Genomic DNA, 20,345 nt, shown 5'->3' with positions numbered 1-20,345 from the left:
AAAAAAGAGTTTCTAATTGCAGTTGAAAATTCTAATACGAGCATTTCTTGAAATCTGTCTTTCAAAAAAAAAAACTTATAATTTGACAAAGCCAGCACAATGTTGGATATCTGAAATAACCTCCCAAAAAAAACCTGATTTTTCTTACAATAAACACAATTAATACCACCACTACCTCAACCATGTCCAGTTCAAGCAAAGTCCAACAACAACAGTAAATCCTCATCATGCCCTGAGCATGCATATATACATACATAAGTATTTACATTCCATCAAATCCACCAAACACCGATGTGCCCGACCCCTTGTAAGCAAGCCACCCCCACAAAACCATAATTTTTAACACTGGCATTACTCAAACGAACATTTACGAACCCATCACCCAACAAACAATCACATCAAATGAATGAAAAAATTTACTATACTTGAACATATCATATTACTTTATTTCGAAATCACACACACATTGCACATAAAATGGTAATCAGAAGAATTTTTCTAATTCTCATTTTATTAAAAAAAATGATAATTAAATTTGTATATTAAGTTATGTAACTAACCTGAATTCTCAATTTCTAAATTTCCTGCATACATCAACATTAAGTAATCTTATCGGTTGTTTTCGTTTGTTCACCCTTGCCAACTTTTAGGTTCATATTTCCAAGGAATATCTGCAACTGGAACCGATCGGTTTAGTATTCGTTTTCTTCTTTGCGCTCATTCTGTTCATTCAGTTTACCGCTATGTTGTTCCATCGTTTTGGCACACTCTCGCATATTTTGGCCGCAACCGAGCTGAATTTCTGCAAGAAAAAGTCTGAGGACACTTCCCAAGATGCGCTTATAGACAAGGTGAGCATTTCCTAGAATTAGTTTCACAAACTTTTGAATGCAATTTATTCCTTCGCTTTAACTTTCCTCGATTTTCAGCATGCAGTGGAGATAGTCAAGAATTTGCAGCGTCTTCAAGGAATCGATGGTGATTACGACAATGATTCAGGCAGTGGTCCCGATCGTATTGCCCGCCGACGTACAATACAAAATCTGGAGAAGGCCCGACAACCGCGTCGCCAAATCGGCACTTTGGATGTGGCATTCAAGAAGCGTTTCCTTAAACTAACTGCAGATGAAAATAATCCAGGTAAAATGGAATGCACTTGTGAGGCGATGAAACTGCCATAACTGAATATTTTTTTCATGCAGCAACTCCAATACTGACGCGTCGCTTGACTATGCGCGCCGAAACGATACGAGCGCTGGAAGTGCGAAAGAACTCAGTAATGGCGGAACGACGTAAGTCAGCGATGCAAACATTAGGCGCGAAGAATGAATATGGAATTACAACTACAGCAGCGGTAAGTGACTTACTTGATGGTTAAGATTAAATAAATTGAATAGATCTTGACTTCGGCATAAATATTAAATAGCAAAGCCTTTGTGCTAAATTCTCATTAGGCTGATCCATTAGAAGATGCAATTGTTCATTACTTGGAAGATTAACTTTTATTATCAAGAACTTTACCCCCCCCAGTCGCGAACAGCAATCCCTTCATTTCTTAAAATCCATAATGGTATGTTTATTAAAACTTGCAGGCGATATTGGTAGACCCTAAAATGTTTTGTTCGAAACAAGAAAGTACTCCTTGGCGGCTAAATAAAACCAACGTACAAGCCTCTATAGATCCATGATCTTTATAAAAGCATTTCCGATTCGGTTCGTTTTAACACTTGCACAGAGGCAAATACGAAAATGTGGTCTGATTTTCCAGTAGTTTTATGGCTCAGTAAATGATGAAATGTCTACAAGCCATAGCAATTAACAAACTTAACATTTTTTCTGTTCACCTCTCGGGCAGAAGGACACAGAAGGACCTTTAGAAATAAAAGGTTGCACACTAAGCAGCTGCTGGTCGCTGGCATTTGGCGCTTGAGAACTTCTTCTATAGATTCTTTCATTCATCATCTATTAATGATAGATTACATGATTGCAGCATCCAGGAAAGTATTTCTGGCTGTGTCGTCACAATAAAATTGAAATAAATGACCAATTATCACGTCAACAAATTAACTGATTCTATCAAATCCATTGACAGCGGGATAGCTGTTCGCGGATGTCACTCCCTTCTATGTTCTTTCCATCAACTACTCTCATAATTATCTATTACCTTCTTTATAGGAAAAGCGTTCACTTCATTTAATCACTTTATTTCAACTATTCTTATCATTTCAGTTAAACAACAATGGCGCCATACCGAATCAGCGCAGTGGTCGTATCTCCAATGCCGGCATTAGCATCAAGGATGTTTTCAATTCAAATGGTGGACCAAGCGAGGTATTTCTAACATATCCTATAGAAAATTGTATTAACTAAACCCCTTTTTATTTACTTATCTAGCAAATATATGGATCTAACGGTGGTGGCACCATCAACCAGGGCTACGAGCATGTACTCGAAGACGACGACCGAAACTCATTGCGACTGACGGCGCGCAATCCAAATCCACAAGTGTCATGGGGACAGAACAGCAGCAACACAGGACGCATGTGAAAATGTGCATTTTCGTTCATATACCTATGCCAGCCTGATATCAATTTTGTTGTTGTTGTTGTTGAATATTAAACAAAAGGACTTGTTAGTTAATATGATTAGAATTTTAAGTTCTCGGCACTAGACACTCCTACATGTCATACCATACTTAACAGTACTTGAGAAACTTCTGTGGCTCGAAATATTACAACTTAGCATTTTCTTTTAAATTTTCTCCGATGTGTCGTCGCCCAAGTTTAGTCAAGCTACCAACACTGTCACAAAACTCGTTTACTTGTTCTGGGAGGCATCTGCTAATCAGAAACTTTTGCATAGCTGTTATAATATACTTAACAACTGCCAGTGAGATAGAAAAAAAGTTTCTTATTACTCGAATATATTTTATATGAATTTCTACTGTCTTCATATTGTATTGTATTATATTGTATTTTAAAATTATGTTACCTATGTAGTTATGTAGATTAAGAGACATAACGCATACAAGTACTTATGTACATACGTATGTGTGTAAAATTATATGTACACTTCGTGTATTGTAAATATGACAACGAATATTTTAGCTAATCACACTGCCCGCTCACGTGAGAGACTTGTTGATGAACACATACATATGCGCGTATATTGCATATGCAAATATGTGTGTACGCATTTCGTCAGATTTACTTAATGAATAGTTGGTCGGTTTTGCTTAGGCAGTTATTTCAATGCCAACTGTCTGTAAATTAAAAAGTTTACAACGTTTTACGAATAATTTAGTTTATATAGGTATTTTAAATTTTTATATTTTTTATTTGAAAAAAAAGGAAAAAATTGTTATTATTGACACATTTTACATTAATCTGTATAAACTTTATTTGTATAGATTTGTTTGTATGTGTTGTCAAGGAATAACAATACCCGTACCAATGTATGAATCATGGAAATACTCATTTGTGTGAAATTACGTAGTTTATGGAAAAAAATTTACTTTTATTTGCTAGTTTTAGTAAGCATGCATGCATGTATTTTTGTATGTGTTTAGCTATTTTAATATACAATTCATAATCATATGATACCCTAATAGGATTATAACTTATGCGAAATTAGAATAAAACATTGTTAAATAATGAGAAATGAATCTTGTCTTTTGATTAGCACCATAGTATTCTAATTTTGTTCACATAACGGTTGCATGTAAGAGCGTAAATGAATCGAGAGAGTCGTTATATAATATAACATAAGAACTAACAAAACACATGCGTTCATATTATATTACATATTTTTTTTGCTTATATACTGTGGGCAAAAAGTAAGGTGAATTTATTTGTCAAACTTCGCGGTATTAACATTTCGCTCTAGTTATTTTTTTCATGAGTTGGCAGCACTGTTAATAACATCTGGGCCAACTTTCATGTGAATGTCATTATCAGTAATATATTTACGCTTGTGTTTACCAAACGACCAAGAGTGCATTTTTCGATTTTTACAATGTCTGATTTGATTGAGCAGAGAAGTGCCATCAAATTTTGTTTGCGGAATGAAATTTCGGCTGCGGAAACGTTTAGCATGTTGCAGAAGGCATTTGGTGATACGACCATGTCGCAGAAAAATGTTTATAAGTGGTACAAAGACATCAAAGAGGGTCGAGAACGTGTTGATGACTTGAAGCGCTCCGGACGACCATCGACGTCAACAAATGACCAACACGTCAATAAAGTGAAGGAGTTAGTGCTCAAAAATCGTCGGTTGACTGTTAAAGACCTTACTGATATGATCGGATTATCAGAAGGATCTGTGAAAACCATTTTGAAAGACCATTTGGGCCTACGAAAAGTCAAATCTCGTTTGGTACCGAAAACTCTCAATTTCTTGGAAAAAGTCGTCGCGTTGATGTGTGTGAAACAATGCTTTCAGACTATCAGGACAAGCTCAAATGCATCATTACGGGAGATGAGACTTGGATTTATGCTTACGACCCTGAAACAACCGACCAATCAAGCGAATATCGTGCTAAAGGCGAGGCCAGACCGAAAAGAGCACGTCAAAGTCGTTCAGAAATAAAGGTCATGATGACAGTTTTTTTCGATTTTCGTGATTTGGTGCACTATGAATTCCTTCCACCTGGCCAAACTGTTAATAAGGAATATTATTTGAGCGTTATGCTTCGTTTACGTGAAGCAATTTGTCTAAAAAGACCAGAATTATGGGCCAACAACTCTTGGTCCACTTTTTTAAATGTTAGTTCACGGGCCAAATATCCAACCACCAATGAAATTGGGACCAAACCGTGATAGTTAAAAATGGCTGCTTGATAAAGCAAATTTACGATAATCGCTGTATACTTTTAAATTAATGTGTGATTTACTAGATCTAATTGTACACTGCATTAACAGTTTTTCCAGGTTAAAGCAGTTCAAAGTGGTCGATTCCACAAATACCCCACCAAACACTCAAAAACGCCTAGCCTGGCTCAGCAGTGCTTCGTGGCGGTTCAGCCGCTGCCTTTTGCCTTTTGGACTATCATAAGGCGCCCATTTGCACTGACCAAGCAATCAAGAATCGGTGCTGCATTGTACCGTTGAAGTAATAAGTTGCATGTCGTGGATCGGTGAGCTATGTTTTCTTCAGTTCTCTGTTCTTCTGCTTGCGGAACCCAAAAACCTGCTCTGTTTATTTTACAAATTTGTTCCAAATCTTCTTGGATGGTGGACCAAAGTTGGTTAAGAGTATTTGACAGTTCCTTAATTGTTTGACACGGAAAGATCGAAATTACTACATTTGAACTTAGAAAAGCAACCACTTGAGTAATCATGGCAAATGTTTTTAGTAGCAACTGCTGTATTACTTCTTCTTCTTGATTGGCGCGATAACAACTTGCGCAATCTTTTACAGCCTCAAAATCATAACTTTCAACAGTAACATGGGTGCCGATATGCAAGTGCGCCGACTGTTTGTTTGATGACAGGAGGTACTTCGTTTTGTCCACGTTCACCACCAGACCCATTCGCTTTGCTTCTTTATCCAATTTGGAAAAGGCAGAACTAACAGCGCGGTTGCCAATACCATCGGCATACGCCAACTGTTGCATTACTACCCTCGTGAAATTCCAAAAGCAAACAATGGTAGATGTGAATATCTTCTGGTATTTGGCCAGCCATTTCACTCAAAATGGCGCAAGAAAATTTAAAGTTTAAGTTTTCACAACGAAATGAGTTACTTTAACTTTAAAATGCCTCTGGCGCGACTTTCAAATATATAATGAGCCCAAAAACATGATTTTAGAAAAAAAAATAGATCCGTTTTAATAAAGTCTCTTATACTTATAGTCCCATTTGTTTTAAAATTTTTTACCAAATTTTTACCCATTATATTTAAAATTTTAACCAAAAAAATTTGTTTTAAACATCATAAAAAAATTTTAACTATGTTATACTCACATATTTGTGCACGTATGAACTACTTTATGTAGGTAAGCTAAATGGGTGAGTTGCACTTCAAGTAGCGCTAAAGCGCCGTTTTGATACCATTATGACACCTCCAAGGGATATCTACAGCCAGGCAGAACTGTTGATGTAATGCAGAAGATTGAAAGAGCACCCAGTGACCTGAATCGTCTAGCTTCCAAACCCGTACATTCACAGAGAAAGTGCTCAACAGTATTCTTCTCTGAAAGGTCCCCCCAGCTTCTGTAATGGAGATTAAACGGTAAAAATGGCTTTTCTGCTTGTGTTCCGTCCAATGGCCGGTAAGCCCAGCTACGAATTTGGAAATTGAATGGCGTGGAGTCCGCAGAACTTTCTGAGACCTATGCAAAGGGCTTTCGAAATTGCACATGAAAAAATGGAGCTCCATCTAGGAACTATTGTAATTTACGATATTTTTTTTTATACATTATATTTATTTATTTAATACACAAACGCCAATCGGCAATATACAACTTGGTAACAATTAATGAAAAGAGAAAAAATGAATTTTGAGGGGAAAGGTTTAAACAAATTAATTAGGTATTTGTAACAATTAATTGATTCGAAAAAAAAAAAAAAATTTCGAAATGTTGTTTGACCTAGGGGTATGGTAATAGACGTGATTTAATATCTGGTACGAAGGTATTGAGTGATCCGCTGTAAAAGTCCACCTCGTTGTGCAGAGAGTTGACGATCCCAGCTATTCGGTTATGTGAACCGTTAAAAACATAGTTTTTAGTTGTCCTTGTGGTTTTTAGCAGGCGGTTGCGTCTCAGTGGAAGTCCAACAGGTGCGAATTCAAAGCAACTATTGATATCTGGGGCATCGATCAGGCCATTCACAACTTTGAAAAAGAATATTAGGTCCGCTACCTGCCGATGTGCTTGCAAATTATTGATGTGGAACTGGTCATAGATCTCTAGTGTTGATCTGTATCCTCCTTGGCGACTGTATCGGTAATCCAGGCTTCTGCAAAGTTTTCTTGTACTCGTTTAACGCGTTTGATTGCAGAGTCAGTAAAAGGAGACCAGATTAGTGTGCGATACTCCAGAATTGGAAGGACTAAGGAGGAGAAAAGGCTCAGAAAGGTGTTGGGATTTGTGAAGACCTTGCAGGTTCTTGTAATAAAACCAAGAGTTTTAAACGCTTGGAGAGTAACCTTGTTGATATGTTTATTAAATGTCAATCTGTTGTCTATGATGATACCTAGATCCTTTATGCTGCCGATTTCCCTTATTGTCTCATTGTTTAAATTGTAGTTGGTTGGAGTACAGACGTGCGATCTTGAGAAAGATACTGCTGCACACTTTTTGATATTCAGGCCTAGTTTGTTTCTGCTGCACCAGGCCGACAATGAGTCAATATCACTCTGGAGAATTTTGATGTCTTGTACACTAGTAATCGATCTGAAGATTTTTAAATCGTCCGCATATAGCAGGTACTCAGACAGTAAATGATCGCCAATGTCGTTAACGAATATGTTGAACAGAGTTGGACCCAGGTGTGATCCTTGGGGTACACCCGACGATACATCATGCTTGGTGGATAGATGACCATCCAGCCTCACTTGAAACTGCCTTTCAGATAGATATGAGTGGATCCAGCCCAGAGCATTGCCTTGAATACCGTATCTGTTGAGTTTATTTATCAGGATACAATGATCGACCCTATCGAATGCTTTGCTAAAGTCCGTGTAGATGGTGTGCACTTCGTGTCCTTCGTTTAGCGCTTCTTGGGGGTAGTTGACATAGATAAACAAATTCGAAGTAGTAGACCTTCCGCCAACAAAATCGTGCTGATTGTTGGTGATAACGTTCGAGAAAAACGCTGTGAGTTGGGGGAGAACTATTTTTTCAAAGGTGTTTGGTAGTCCGTCCGGGCCAGCACCTTTCTTTGTATTCAATGTCAGCAGCGCTTTGTAAACGCCATTTATATTAACCTCGAACTCGGTTAAGCCTCGATGCGGATCCTCATTATATACACTCTTGAAAAAGGATGCGAACATGTTACTAATCTCAATGCCGGAGTCAGCCGACAGATTATTCCAAGTCATGGTAGTCGGAATAGCGCTGTTACTCCTTCTTTTATGTTTAACCCTTTCGCGATATTGTTGCCATATGGCAACAGCAAACTTTAAAAGGCCGTCAACACTCTCTTGTAAAAAATATCAACTTTTTTGTTACATAGTTTCAAAAATTGAAGTTTAATGGTTAAACAGAAATAAAATAAATAATAACCGCCCATTATATATCGGTAATACAACATTTTTAAAGAAAGCCTTCTGGCATATAGCACTTCCCTCTGAAATTAGTATTTTGCATTTTTAGATTTTTGAGGCATTTTGGGCAAATGCTTTCAACAATTTTTGAATAAAGTATATAGAAAAATGTTCAATCTGTCATTTGGCATATAAATACTTTTTCGCTCGCAGCTTTAAAAGCTGTGCTAATTTTTAAAACTAAGCTTGTTGCCATATGGCAACAAATTTCTCGTAAGGTGTTAACTTGCATTAGATTGCAGAAGAAGTTTATTTGCGATTGAAACTGGTAGTAGAGACACGTGTTGTTGTTTGCGGAATTTTATTTTGAAATATGGCAACAAAACTTAGCGACAGTGTTATAGAAAAGATTTTGGAGAATTTCGAGGACTCAGATCTCTCAGACTTTGAGAATTCGGAATCGGAAGAAATATTAGAGGATTTATTTGAGGTATTTGACAATAATGAAACTTTTATGATGGAGGAGCTTAGTCGTCCAGGTCCGTATGATATAAGCATTACAAATATCAACGGGGAATGTAAGGACGAACTAGTTTTGGATGAAAATGGCTCTAGCTCAGAAGCTGGTACTTCGAACTATCAACCAAAACAAGTTAATGAATTTCGATGGAAAAAGACTTCGTGGGCTCCTCCTCAAGCTAAGTTTTCTGAGTGTTATTCAAGTAACGCTGTAAAACTTCCAGTACAGTACTTTTTGGAGTATTTTACTGTAGAATTTTTTGAAGAAGTAGTGCAGGCGGCAAACCAAGCCTCTCTTTTAAAAGACGGTGGACCATTTAACTTAACGAAAGAAGAATTTTTTAAGTTTCTTGGAGGTTCTTTGGAGGTTATGATTGGGACAATTGGTCCCAGATTGTCTATGTACTGAACAGCGCCCACAAATATTCCGGCATTCCGTCAAAATATGACAAAGAATAGATTTTATTCCTTGCGAAACAACAAACAACGTTCACAACAAGTGATCCAGGCAATGACAAACTTTTCAGGATTCGTCCATTAATAAATATCTTTACTAAAAAGTTATATACTACACCCAAAGAAGAGAATCTTTGTGTGGATGAAATGATGGTACCTTTCAAAGGAAAGACTGTCCTTAGACAATACATGCCTAAAAAGCCAATAAAATGGGGAATAAAATTATTTTGACTATGTAGTTCAAATGGCATGTTGTATGACTTTGAAATATATCAAGGAAAAAAATACCGTTATTTCTGGACCAAAACTAGGGTTTTGCTCCGATATTGTAGTTCATCTCACAAGAACTATTCCCGAAAACAAAAACTTGAAGCTATTTTTTGACAACTATTTTTCTACACCTAATTTGATACTGTACTTAAAGAAAAAATGTATTTGGAAATACCTAAATTGTGGCTGTGTACATCAAGAATATGGGAGGGGTTGATAAAATAGACTTCCTTCTTTCATTGTATAGAATATAGATACGGTCAAGAAAATGTACACTTAAAATATTTGACCAATTTATTGACCTGGCCATATGCAACTCATGGCTGGAGTACAGGAAGGATCATGAGGGTAATAATAAAGGCCAAAAGCAGAAACACATGGATCTGCTTGAGTTCCGCAACGACATTGCTCATGGTCTGCTAGCGCAAGCAAATAAGGACGCATTTTCTCGCAAACGTGGACGGCCAAAAGTCTCTTTGAATGAAAACATCGACAGGCCATCAACTTCTCGAAAGAGATATGAAACAGCACCATCAGTTTCTGTCCGATATGATGGAAATCAACATTGGGTGGAGACACTGAGAAAAAAACACAGATGCAAATTAAAAGGATGTTCAAGGTTTTCCAGATACAAATGTTCAAAGTGTTCGGTTCACTTGTGTTTACCCAACGGAGATCGCGATTGCTTTCAGGATTATCACTGCAGCGACTAAATTCTTGGTAAGATACTTCTTTCCTTTGAATTATTTTAAGTAATTTTTATAGCTATAGTTTTCTATAATACTTTTTATGCCAATATTTTATGTTTTTAGTTTATATCCTTGTTCACTTTTTAATATGTATGTACGTGTATATTTATAGTATTGAATGGATTTTTTTATTTTAAATATTTTGTTATTGTTGGAACTTTAGTTTAGAAATCTTGATTTATAAATAAATTGAAATGTTGATGTCAAACCAAATTTTAATAAGTGTACGAACCTTTATGCAAAAACCAAAAATAAACTGTTTTTCTTTACCATACAAAACATTTGTTGCCATATGGCAACATTAAAAAAAAGCACTTAACAAAAAAAAATAAAAAAAAAAATTTATTTGTATTATTATTGGTCCTAAAATAAATACTCAGACAAAAATTTGGATTTTTTGGATGGCGCAATAAAAAGATGTAGCGAAAGGGTTAATGAATTTCCAAAATGAATTTGTATCAGTCCGAACCTGCTGCTCAATCTTATCTATATAATTTTTGTAGTATAATGTGTTGAGCTCCTTGCACTCCCGTCTAAGTTCAATAAATTTTCTATAGTACAAATTAGTATCGTTTTTCTTGCATTTCTTGTAGTTGGAATGAGCTTCTTTCTTGAGTAGTGTTTTGAATTTTAATTCACTTGAGAACCAGTAAGGGAAGTGACTTGTTTTTTGGACACGCACTGGAACAAATATATATGTAATATTTAAGATCTGAGTTTTATTTGATGATTTTTAGTCAATTTTTTATTTTTTTGATCAGGAAAATAATGATTATCGTGCGATTTCTCTTTTTCTTTTAAGAATAATGATTGCTATAAAACTCAAAATCGTATAGAGCATAAAGGGTATGAACTATTGGATATAAATTTTATAAGAGCATACCTTTTTTATGCTCCCTAGCCAATAGAATAAGTGTACCTCACAATAACTTCTGCAGGAGTTGTGAAGATGAAAAAGAAATTGAGTCGGTACAACACCTCCTCTGTGAATGCCCTGCACTTCAAAGAAGCTGTGCCAAATATAATATCTCGGCGATTATTTCTTTGAAGACCTGCAAAATTTTCAAAATGTCTCATTGGAGGGACTAGTTACCTTACTTAAACAGATCTAAGTGCTTTGAGCAACTTAGTTAAGGAATGGGCCTGACTAACCTAACCCACCTACCTTTTTTTAAGGGCTTTGATAATGAAACATTTGGAATTCCATGAAATCGGGCGAGCTAGGAGGTCGAAAACACCGTTTTTGGAGATGAGCTTCTGAGAATACATTGTCTTGAATAAATTCATCACATGCCACACCATATGGCCTGTTGCATCATCTTGAAGGAACCAGAAATCTTCCAACTAATTTTCCCCGACAAATGACTGCAAAAATATGGCGATCACGGACCAATATCGATCACCATCGACTGGACGGTCTTCGCTGTCCATAAAAACAGAACGGCCCTATAATTTTCGTAGCGCGTACACCACCAAACCGTGACTTTGGCGTAGTTCATGTGTGATTCGAGGATTTTCAAAGCCCCAGAGCCAACAATTTTATTTATTCAACCCACCTCTGAGAGTGAAATGTACGAACGCTGAGTTAAGATATTCGAAGAATTATTTTCAAAATATAATTTCACGATTTCTATTTCGCGCTATGGAAAAAGAAAGTGAAAAATAATTCAAAATTTTCATGCGTTATTTGACATGGCTGTTGCAACACCGCACAGTGTGACTTTTTTCACTTTTAGGATGCCAAAATTAATAACAGCCAAACCAATGAAGCAATTCATTTCAAATTTTGCAGTGTGGTTGCAGATACCTAAATCTGATTTGAGAATAAAAATGGGTGTGATACCCTACTTATTCTCCTTGCCCACATATAAGGTAAAATTTCACATAATCATATTTTCTACTTTAAAAGCATTTTCCAGTGCCAATTTAAATACAAATTGTTTAGATTTCTTAACTTTAGCTTAGAGGCTTATGACTAATATTTAAAAGATTTCATTCAGCCCATGGGTATCTTTTTATACTACATTATACTGCTCAATGAAGGAGATAATCACAAATTGTTTCAATGATAAATATGTAACTAATCTTTGTTTTATTAATAGTAAGCCAATAAACAGTTTCTAAAGATTAAACATAACAAAACATAAACACTTATTCGAAAGCAATTATTCATAATACTTCTTCCTGGGCCAGCAATGCAATTACATCTTGAGGCCAAGTCCCGCGCTTGGTTTTCGATGGCTTACGTAAGCTGCAAATGTAGGGATCGGATGATATTAGAAGCCTGTGCAATAAGTCCTCATTTGTTTGAGTTCGGGAACTTTTCATTGTATACCATTCGCGATAATTTCTGACATCTTTATTTCTCGATTCTTGCGCTTCTTCGGAAAGCTGACCAATAGGAACCATGCATGACGATATTATATGTCTTGAATGCAACAGTATGTTATGCAGACTGACTGGCATATTGTACCACTCATATTTCCTCAAATAAAGATCGAGTGTGTCTCTCACGTATACCTCAAAGGACTCAGCATTTATCTGAAATTCGCACCCTAAGCAAGACAATGTGGTGAAAAGCCTTTTTAAGAGACAGAAGTTAATGCCTGTAATGTCTGCAGTAACTTCTGCATTACTAAAAAAACGTCGTGCTGTGTTTCCGTCATTTGTATTGCCAGATGTGTCTTTTGGCATATCAATAAAAAGCCCAGTTTCGTTTCTAAATCTGCTTTGAATGCTTTCCTTCCTCTGTTTCAGTTTTTCCTTATTTTCGGCGCCTCTTACACACCATGTCCTTAGTTCCAGCCGATATGCAATGTGCAACATACACTCCATGCACCGTATCCATGAGTGAAGTGGTGAAATGCCAAATCTTAGCATGTTTGCGTCAACTTTCCGTTCCGACAAAGCGCTAAAATTATTCATATCCTTCGCTGAAGCACCACATATATAACACGCTTGAGATGAGGTATATGCTGAAAATGCATTACATGCTTTACCGCCAATCATACACACAATTAGTGTACTAGTAACTTTAAAGTTTAAATTTTCCATCTTAATTATTGTAGGAAAAAGATTAGAAATTTGGTCTTCCACAATCTTTACTTCTCTCACAATAGCATCTCGAGTTTCTTTTTCAAACAAAAATTTAATGGGACGGCAATATCTGGTTGATGATGGAACAGGGTTCCTCCATATAACAACTCTACGTTCATTAACTAGAGTATACATTTGGAGAAGTACGAGTGAAACAAAAAACATGCTGCTATCAGATTGATTTTCTTCGCTGAACTTTTGCTTATACCGTTTTTGCTCCGAGCCATCGCAACCCCATTTGAAAGTCACGAAAACTTCTTGAATACTGGGAATCGACAGCAGTACTTCTTTTTGTGCGTTACACAACCTTTTTATACTATGATCAATAAGCGCTTGCAACTCAATTTCGGCATACGTTTCGGTTACTGTGATTTTTTCTGGGTAACATAAAGCTTTGGACTTTTTTATGCAGTTATACGATGGATATAATTTGGGATTTATTTCTGCTGTATGCTGTCTATGCATATTATAGTCATGTGTTGAATTATCAGTGCAAGTGCTTGGTCTGGCGATAAACTTTTGTTGCGCTCTTTCGAAAGTCGAGATTTTTTCAACACAGTACCTCTTGACGGTGAAGACAAGCACAGCTCTTTAAATAATATTGCGGAATTTCTCTTACCGTTTGATCTAAGTCCCATTTCTGCCGCCATTAACACTTGTTCGCTATTTAATACTGCGACGCGTTTTTTTTGAGCTCGTCAGCCAAATTTCAAAAAGTTCTTTCCGAGGAATCGCCATGAAAACTTCTTTTAAAGCTGTGGTAGCAAATTGTAGCAAAATTTTATTCCAGTATCTGAAACACAGAATCCTAAAGGTCGTTTCGCTGTTAAAGAATGGACGGAACTCGATGGACCAATATAAGTTTTTCTCAGTAAAATATCAAAAATAATATTAAGCTAAGGCTGTTTTAGTGATATTTTACTGAGCGGATTTGTATCGATAGTAAAAACTTTATAATCCTCTTACTTACCCCTGAAGTACAAAATTGTTAAAATTTAATCAGCAAATACTAAATTTTATGAAATTGATACTTATTCGTATTATATCTTTTGACAAACTTCACAGCGATTTTCGGAAAATAAATAAAAATTATTCAATTGACGCAGCGGCTTGTGTTTGTAAACGGTTATCTTTCTTAAAACTATTGTTTTGATAAATTTTGAGTACACTGTCGTAAAATTTGGTCATTTTTACACAACATACCAAAAGAAGATCATTTTCGCAGAACTTTTTTTTTTTAATTTTGGCATCCTAAAACGATAAAAAGTCACAGTGTACACCGCAGCATCAGCATAGGCTGACTAGTCCTTAACTTTGAATTGGCTGTCAATTGATATTCCGTAGGGCATCTCTTGTTAAAAATGGCAATTGCTAACATTGAAAAAAGATAGAAGACGAAATCTTCCAACTGTGAAGCAAATCCAGAATTATTAGGTTTAACTGTAGGGCAATATCATGTACGGCGGTCATGTACATAGCCGAATGGATTAGTGTGTGGAAGTGGGTAGGTTGAAACACCAAAATTATAGAAAAGGTTTTTCTAATAGCGGTCGCCCCTCGGCAGGCAATAGCAAACCTCCGAGTGTATTTCTGCCATGAAAAAGCTCTTCATAAAAAATATCTGCCATTCGGAGTTGGCTTAAAACTGTACGTACATACCTCCATTTGTGAAACAACATCATTTGGCCAAACACCCAAAACGGGTGTAAGCACCAATTATATTATATACTTGTGTAGTATATAATATCTATCATGTACGACTACATAGAGTGCGCGAAAATTATTTCATATTATTTAAAAAAAAACGTAATAATAGGAGTAAATGAACATATCTTTTAATTAACAACAAAAATAAATAAATGCCTTTAATGCTTTAAAAAATTATGTGGAAGTTTACTTTTTAGTTTTGATAAGATGTAGAACCTAATATTTGTTAATTGTTTAAAAAAAATAGTGGATGAGTTCGTGTCAGTTAATTTACGCAGTGTTTACAGACGAAAACTGGCGACCATTTCCTTCAAATTAATGGATCAGACATCTTTAAAGGATTTTTTTCTATTTCCACATACTTTTATTTCTTTTTCTAATAATTTCAGAAGAAATTCCATTAAAATAATTACGAAAAATATTAAATTACGACTCCAGGAAAAATGACATTATTTAAATATCCACCATGAGCACTTCTACAAGAAAAATTAGCCAAACAGTCGATTTATGAATGCCTGTTGAGAACGTCGATATATCGATGTTGAAGGTTGTTCTGCAACACTTTGCGCTACAGCAGCAATATTCTCAACAGAACATCCAGTTGTTGGTCTACCAGACCTTTTTCTATCCTCGACAGAACCAGCTTCTTGAAATTTATTCACCAGCTTGTTCTTAAAGGTCGCCCATTTTCATGATAATTTGGACAAATGTCGAAAATTGCATAAAAAAAGGTTACCTTCTAGGAATTATTCACTACTGGCATCTAGGCGTCCCTTTTGAAAGACCATCTAGAATTATTCAGGCATCGAAGCAAAATAAATCAGGAAAAAATTTGATCCACCCTAATGTGCTTAGATCTAGTCAAACTTGAGTCAAACTCCCCCATGAAATTTCTCGCAAGCTAAACATTTGTGGAATGCCGCTGAAGTGATACTCCTTAGGCGCTTATGAAACCGGGTCGTTCCATTTCGTTCTTTTGCTCCTCAGAGTGTCCCAAGTCGATTGCTATTAAATTAAAATGCAGATAAATTTATTTTCATTCCAATTGAAATTGGTTTTCATGAGAGCAGCGAGTTCACCATTTCACGTTTTAGTTAATTTTAAATAACATGGGTTTTTCACATTTAATGTCTACAATGATTTGACTACATAATACAATACTTATAACTTTACGTAATTACAGTAAAATAAATGGCGCATAATGTTACGCTTGTATCTCATATGTTCGTGTATACAACCACACAGCAACATGTATCATACATACATATTTCAACAGCTATGTATGTACACAAAGAGACATAGAATGGTACATAACATTTATTAACAAATTCCACTTAATATTTGCACTAAACCTAAGCCCTGATATGATCACCTTTCTTGGCGGCTATGGGAAGCTTCTCGCCCTGCAAAAATGGATTATTTGGGCCGCCATGTTTTCCAGCAGCAAAGCCATAGAATTTCTTCACCACAGCGTTGGGATTGTCAATACCATTCTCATTCTGAAATTGGTGCATCAAGAATTTTTCCATAGTCGAAGTCATCTCATTGGCGCTAGCATTGCTATCTTGGCCGGCGCAATCGAACATGTGCTCATTGTCGCAGGTGCATTCCTGTGCAGCCTGGAATTCGCGACTGAAAATTGCCGTATTCTCGAAATCAGATATACATCCCTGACTCTCCTCGTAGCCATATGGACAGGGATTTGGGGGATTGCAGTAGGCCGGCAATGTAGCATCGGTCTTGATGGCTGGGAAGCGATTTGGCATCTCACCCATGCCACCGTTTATGTACTGATGGCCCCACAAAGAGCTGTGCTGTAAGTACTCCTGGTCACGTATGGACGGATGCGAGCCAAACATGGCACGGTATTCGTATTCATCCGGACCATCGTTGTTGTTCTTCGAAGAACGTGACACTAAATCAACACTTTTGGGTGCATCTGAAAGTAAATCGAAGTAATTTTGCACCGGATCAATATCCTTGTCCATGCGATTTAGCAATTCGGTAAGTAGTACATCGGCGAATATGTTTTCCTTCGACATTGGATTAAAAGCATTAACATGTTGCTGACTGCCAAGCAATAAAATTGCGAACAGCACAAAGCTGAAAGCGCCTGAAAGTAGACAAAGTAATAAGTATTCAAAAATGCCGATTGATTTGTTTCAATTTATTTCCACTGTTTTCTTGTTAAACTTAATCTTACCGTTATGTTGAGTAGACATATTGTTAATGATGAGTCGCTGCGGGTTTTTCCGCTTTCATTCACTCACTCAAACGCTTTTTGGTATCTACTTAGTTCTGACGTGTGACGCTTGTGATATTATTGATTTTTCGCTTCGGCAGCACTGCACTACTTGTCGTATGTTGCTGTTATTTTGCTTTTTTTTAATTTTTTTTTGTATTCGGTTGTTGTTCAATTGCGAGTATGTGAGTGAGTTCGTGTTTCCAGCTGACGCAAAGCCAACTGTTGTGCCTTGTGGCTGTTAGCAAAACAACAAAAAAAAAAATTGCGTATGTACATATTATATTTGGGTCTGTTGGAGAAAAAGCTCATCGTCAAATGTTATTTCAAAGAGAAGCATGGCTATATGAGTGCCCAAGAATGCGCATATCGAAGTGAGAAAATTGATGCAACTTTACCATCACGCAATTCTAGACGAGGTTTTAGTTCTCTAAAAGATGTATTATAAATTATTTAGCTGCTCGATGGCATGTCATGCAGCTTGTCACTGATTCGTTATAGTAGCCTTTGAAGTTTTACAGTTACAATCTTGATTCAATTATTTTAGGGCTGCATTTACGAAGGACGGAGAAAGAGGGAAAAATGTTTTCTCCTTCTTGCCTAAAGTACGTAAAGAAGCTAATTAGTCCTGCAATTAGTTTATATTGGTTATTTAAACTACATTAAAACAAAACCACAAAAAAATTATTGTTTTCTTTTAAAGCAAATATAATAATTATTTAGAATATTTTCGATGTTTATCTAACAACACAAGAGCACGCAGAACTATGTTTTGTTACTTAAGTATGTGTTTTAAGTAAGTTCGTAGTTGTAAAACAAATATTAGTTAGATGTGAAACGAGCAAAAGTAAAAACATGGAGTCTCTAACGGAGTATTTTCATTACATTAAAAAGGAAATGCTGCTAGTAAACAAAATATGCTTTTATGTAGATTTGCGAGTATATTTTTTAATAAAAGTTAAGTAGTTTAAAGTTTGTTTACCTTACCCATTCTTGCCTTCGTTTCTAAAAATCACTACAGTTATACCACTTAGCTCTTCAACACACCTCCCGCTGTACTTACGCGCCTGTGAACTCCTGTAAATAAAAACTCTTAAATACAATATATTTACAAATATTCTAACATAATTTACTAACTGTGGTATGTGTAGGGTAACCGCGATCGTATTTGCAGTTCTAACAACCTATGAAGGAAAAGATTTAATAAGAATTTGTACAAATGCCTGATTGAGATTTACATGCATGAGTATTCACAAACGAGTGCTGCCTGTAGCAGGAAGACAGCTTCAAATGACCGTCTATAACCAGAATCAGGACATGATCGATATAAATAATGAAAAACATTATTAATTTGCAAAATAGTTTGTTTTTAATGCAATACTTACTCGAATGTTTCCAATTAAATAAACGCTTTTCAACGAATATGAATAAAGCAACGTGTCAAAATGGAAACAGTCTTGCCGACCATATAATTTGCACCAAAAGTTTAGTTTTTACTACAATTCAAAAGTTGTTTTGTGAAACATGTACTTTTTTAACACACTTTTATTAGGTCGGGTGTATGTATGTATGTATGTAACGGAATCTTTGAGCTTAATTTTCAATGGCTTCTAAAAATCTGATCGATTTGGAATTTTGCACACCTATCAAGGACCGATGACAATGCAATAATTTGATAAAAGTTTTCCATTATCCTTATTAGGATTGCCAGGATTAATATTTTCTTTTTTTACCTGTGGACAAAAAGTAAGGTGAATTTGGTTGTAAAATGAAAAATCTTTATTTATTCTTGTAAATCAATTTCATCCCCTTCAAAATAATCCCCTCTCGATGAAATACACTTATGCCAACGATTTTTCCAATCCCCGAAACATGCCAAATAGTCCATTTCCCGTATAGCCATCAGCACCTTCTTCGATTCAGCTTTTATCTCCTCAATCGACTCGAAACGCGTTCCCCGGAGTGGTCTCTTGAGTTTTGAGAATAGCCAGAAGTCACACGGAGCCAAACCAGGCGAATACGGTGGTTGCGGAACGATATACGTGGAATTTTTGGCGAAATGGTCACGAAGAACGAGTGCAGTGTGAGACGGTGCATTATCGTGATGCAAAAACCAAGAGTTGTTGGCCCATAATTCTGGTCTTTTTAGATGAATTGCTTCACGTAAATGACGCATAACGCTCAAATAATACTCCTTATTAACAGTTTGGCCAGGTGGAAGGAATTCATAGTGCACCACACCACGAAAATCGGAAAAAACTGGCCAATGGAGTGGGGTAGCCGTTTCTCAGGCTCCCTCCACGAAATAAGTTCTTCATCCCGATTACTTCTTTATCACGGCCGATAACTGCATAGCTTTAGACTCACAGTCGATAAGAAAGGAATTAAATATAACACGAATATATCGAATCATTAATTCACTGACTGCAATGATAACAATAATTTTCATTCATAATAAAAAATAGTTTAAAAAAAAAACTAAAAAACACGCTTTTTTGCTAATCGAACTAAAAAGTAGAAAATAAAAAATAGTTTAAAAAAACTATTGTAAAAAACACGCTTTTATTGCCAATCGAACTAAAAAGTATAAAATAAATTTTAATGACAAAGAGACCTATAATGAAGTAATAGCAAATCGAACGATCAGTCATAGTCAACTACCTCAGAACAGAATTATAACAAAAATTAAGATACAAATAGAATAATTCAAATTAGAGTTAAAGAGTTAGAGTTAGTGGGATGCTTGATATAGTAAATATTACAATCATTCTATTGGCAACTACCTACCTATGTACAGCGGGTTATGAAAGTGAAGCAAAATGCATCCCACGCTTTTAACTCTAATTTGAATTATTCTATTTGTATCTTAATTTTTGTAATAATTCTGTTCTGAGGTAGTTGACTATGACTGATCGTTCGATTTGCTATTACTTCATTATAGGTCTCTTTGTCATTAAAATTTATTTTATACTTTTTAGTTCGATTGGCAATAAAAGCGTGTTTTTTAGTTTTTTTAAACTATTTTTTATTTATAAAGAAGCAACACGATTTCAAATAAGGGAGCCGATTTGTCAAGAGGGAGCGAGAAAGCTTCCTTC

At 35.9% G+C, this 20,345-nt stretch overlaps 2 protein-coding genes and 1 long non-coding RNA gene across 4 annotated transcripts in view; 1 reads left to right on the top strand and 2 right to left on the bottom strand.

The window, feature by feature from the left end:
• The window catches only part of LOC128871758 (chitin synthase chs-2), a 70,829-nt gene extending 67,881 nt beyond the window's left edge, over positions 1-2,948 (top strand). For both annotated transcript variants that reach the window (XM_054113810.1, XM_054113809.1), the window contains exons 8-12: positions 651-851; positions 930-1,140; positions 1,203-1,354; positions 2,230-2,331; positions 2,395-2,948. In XM_054113810.1, the coding sequence (XP_053969785.1) occupies positions 651-851; positions 930-1,140; positions 1,203-1,354; positions 2,230-2,331; positions 2,395-2,547 (819 nt within the window). In that variant the 3' untranslated portion in view covers positions 2,548-2,948. The remainder of the gene's footprint in view (positions 1-650; positions 852-929; positions 1,141-1,202; positions 1,355-2,229; positions 2,332-2,394) is intronic.
• A 13,085-nt stretch (positions 2,949-16,033) lies between these two features.
• Positions 16,034-17,488, bottom strand: LOC128857981 (uncharacterized). Its single transcript, XM_054093859.1, has 2 exons — positions 17,209-17,488; positions 16,034-17,118 (listed from the first exon to the last, which is right to left on the bottom strand). Exons 1-2 carry the CDS (start codon positions 17,225-17,227, stop codon positions 16,358-16,360), a joined length of 780 nt encoding a protein of 259 aa, XP_053949834.1. The 5' UTR covers positions 17,228-17,488; the 3' UTR covers positions 16,034-16,357.
• Positions 17,489-17,565: 77 nt separating this feature from the next.
• On the bottom strand, positions 17,566-18,556 carry LOC128857990 (uncharacterized). Its single transcript, XR_008453968.1, has 3 exons — positions 18,385-18,556; positions 18,230-18,324; positions 17,566-17,847 (listed from the first exon to the last, which is right to left on the bottom strand). It is a non-coding gene; the product is annotated as an uncharacterized LOC128857990 (long non-coding RNA).
• Positions 18,557-20,345: the final 1,789 nt, after the last annotated feature.

The sequence above is a fragment of the Anastrepha ludens genome, chromosome 2 (assembly GCF_028408465.1).
Source record: "Anastrepha ludens isolate Willacy chromosome 2, idAnaLude1.1, whole genome shotgun sequence".
Lineage (NCBI taxonomy): Eukaryota > Metazoa > Arthropoda > Insecta > Diptera > Tephritidae > Anastrepha > Anastrepha ludens.
This window is presented reverse-complemented; position numbering and strand designations above follow the sequence as displayed.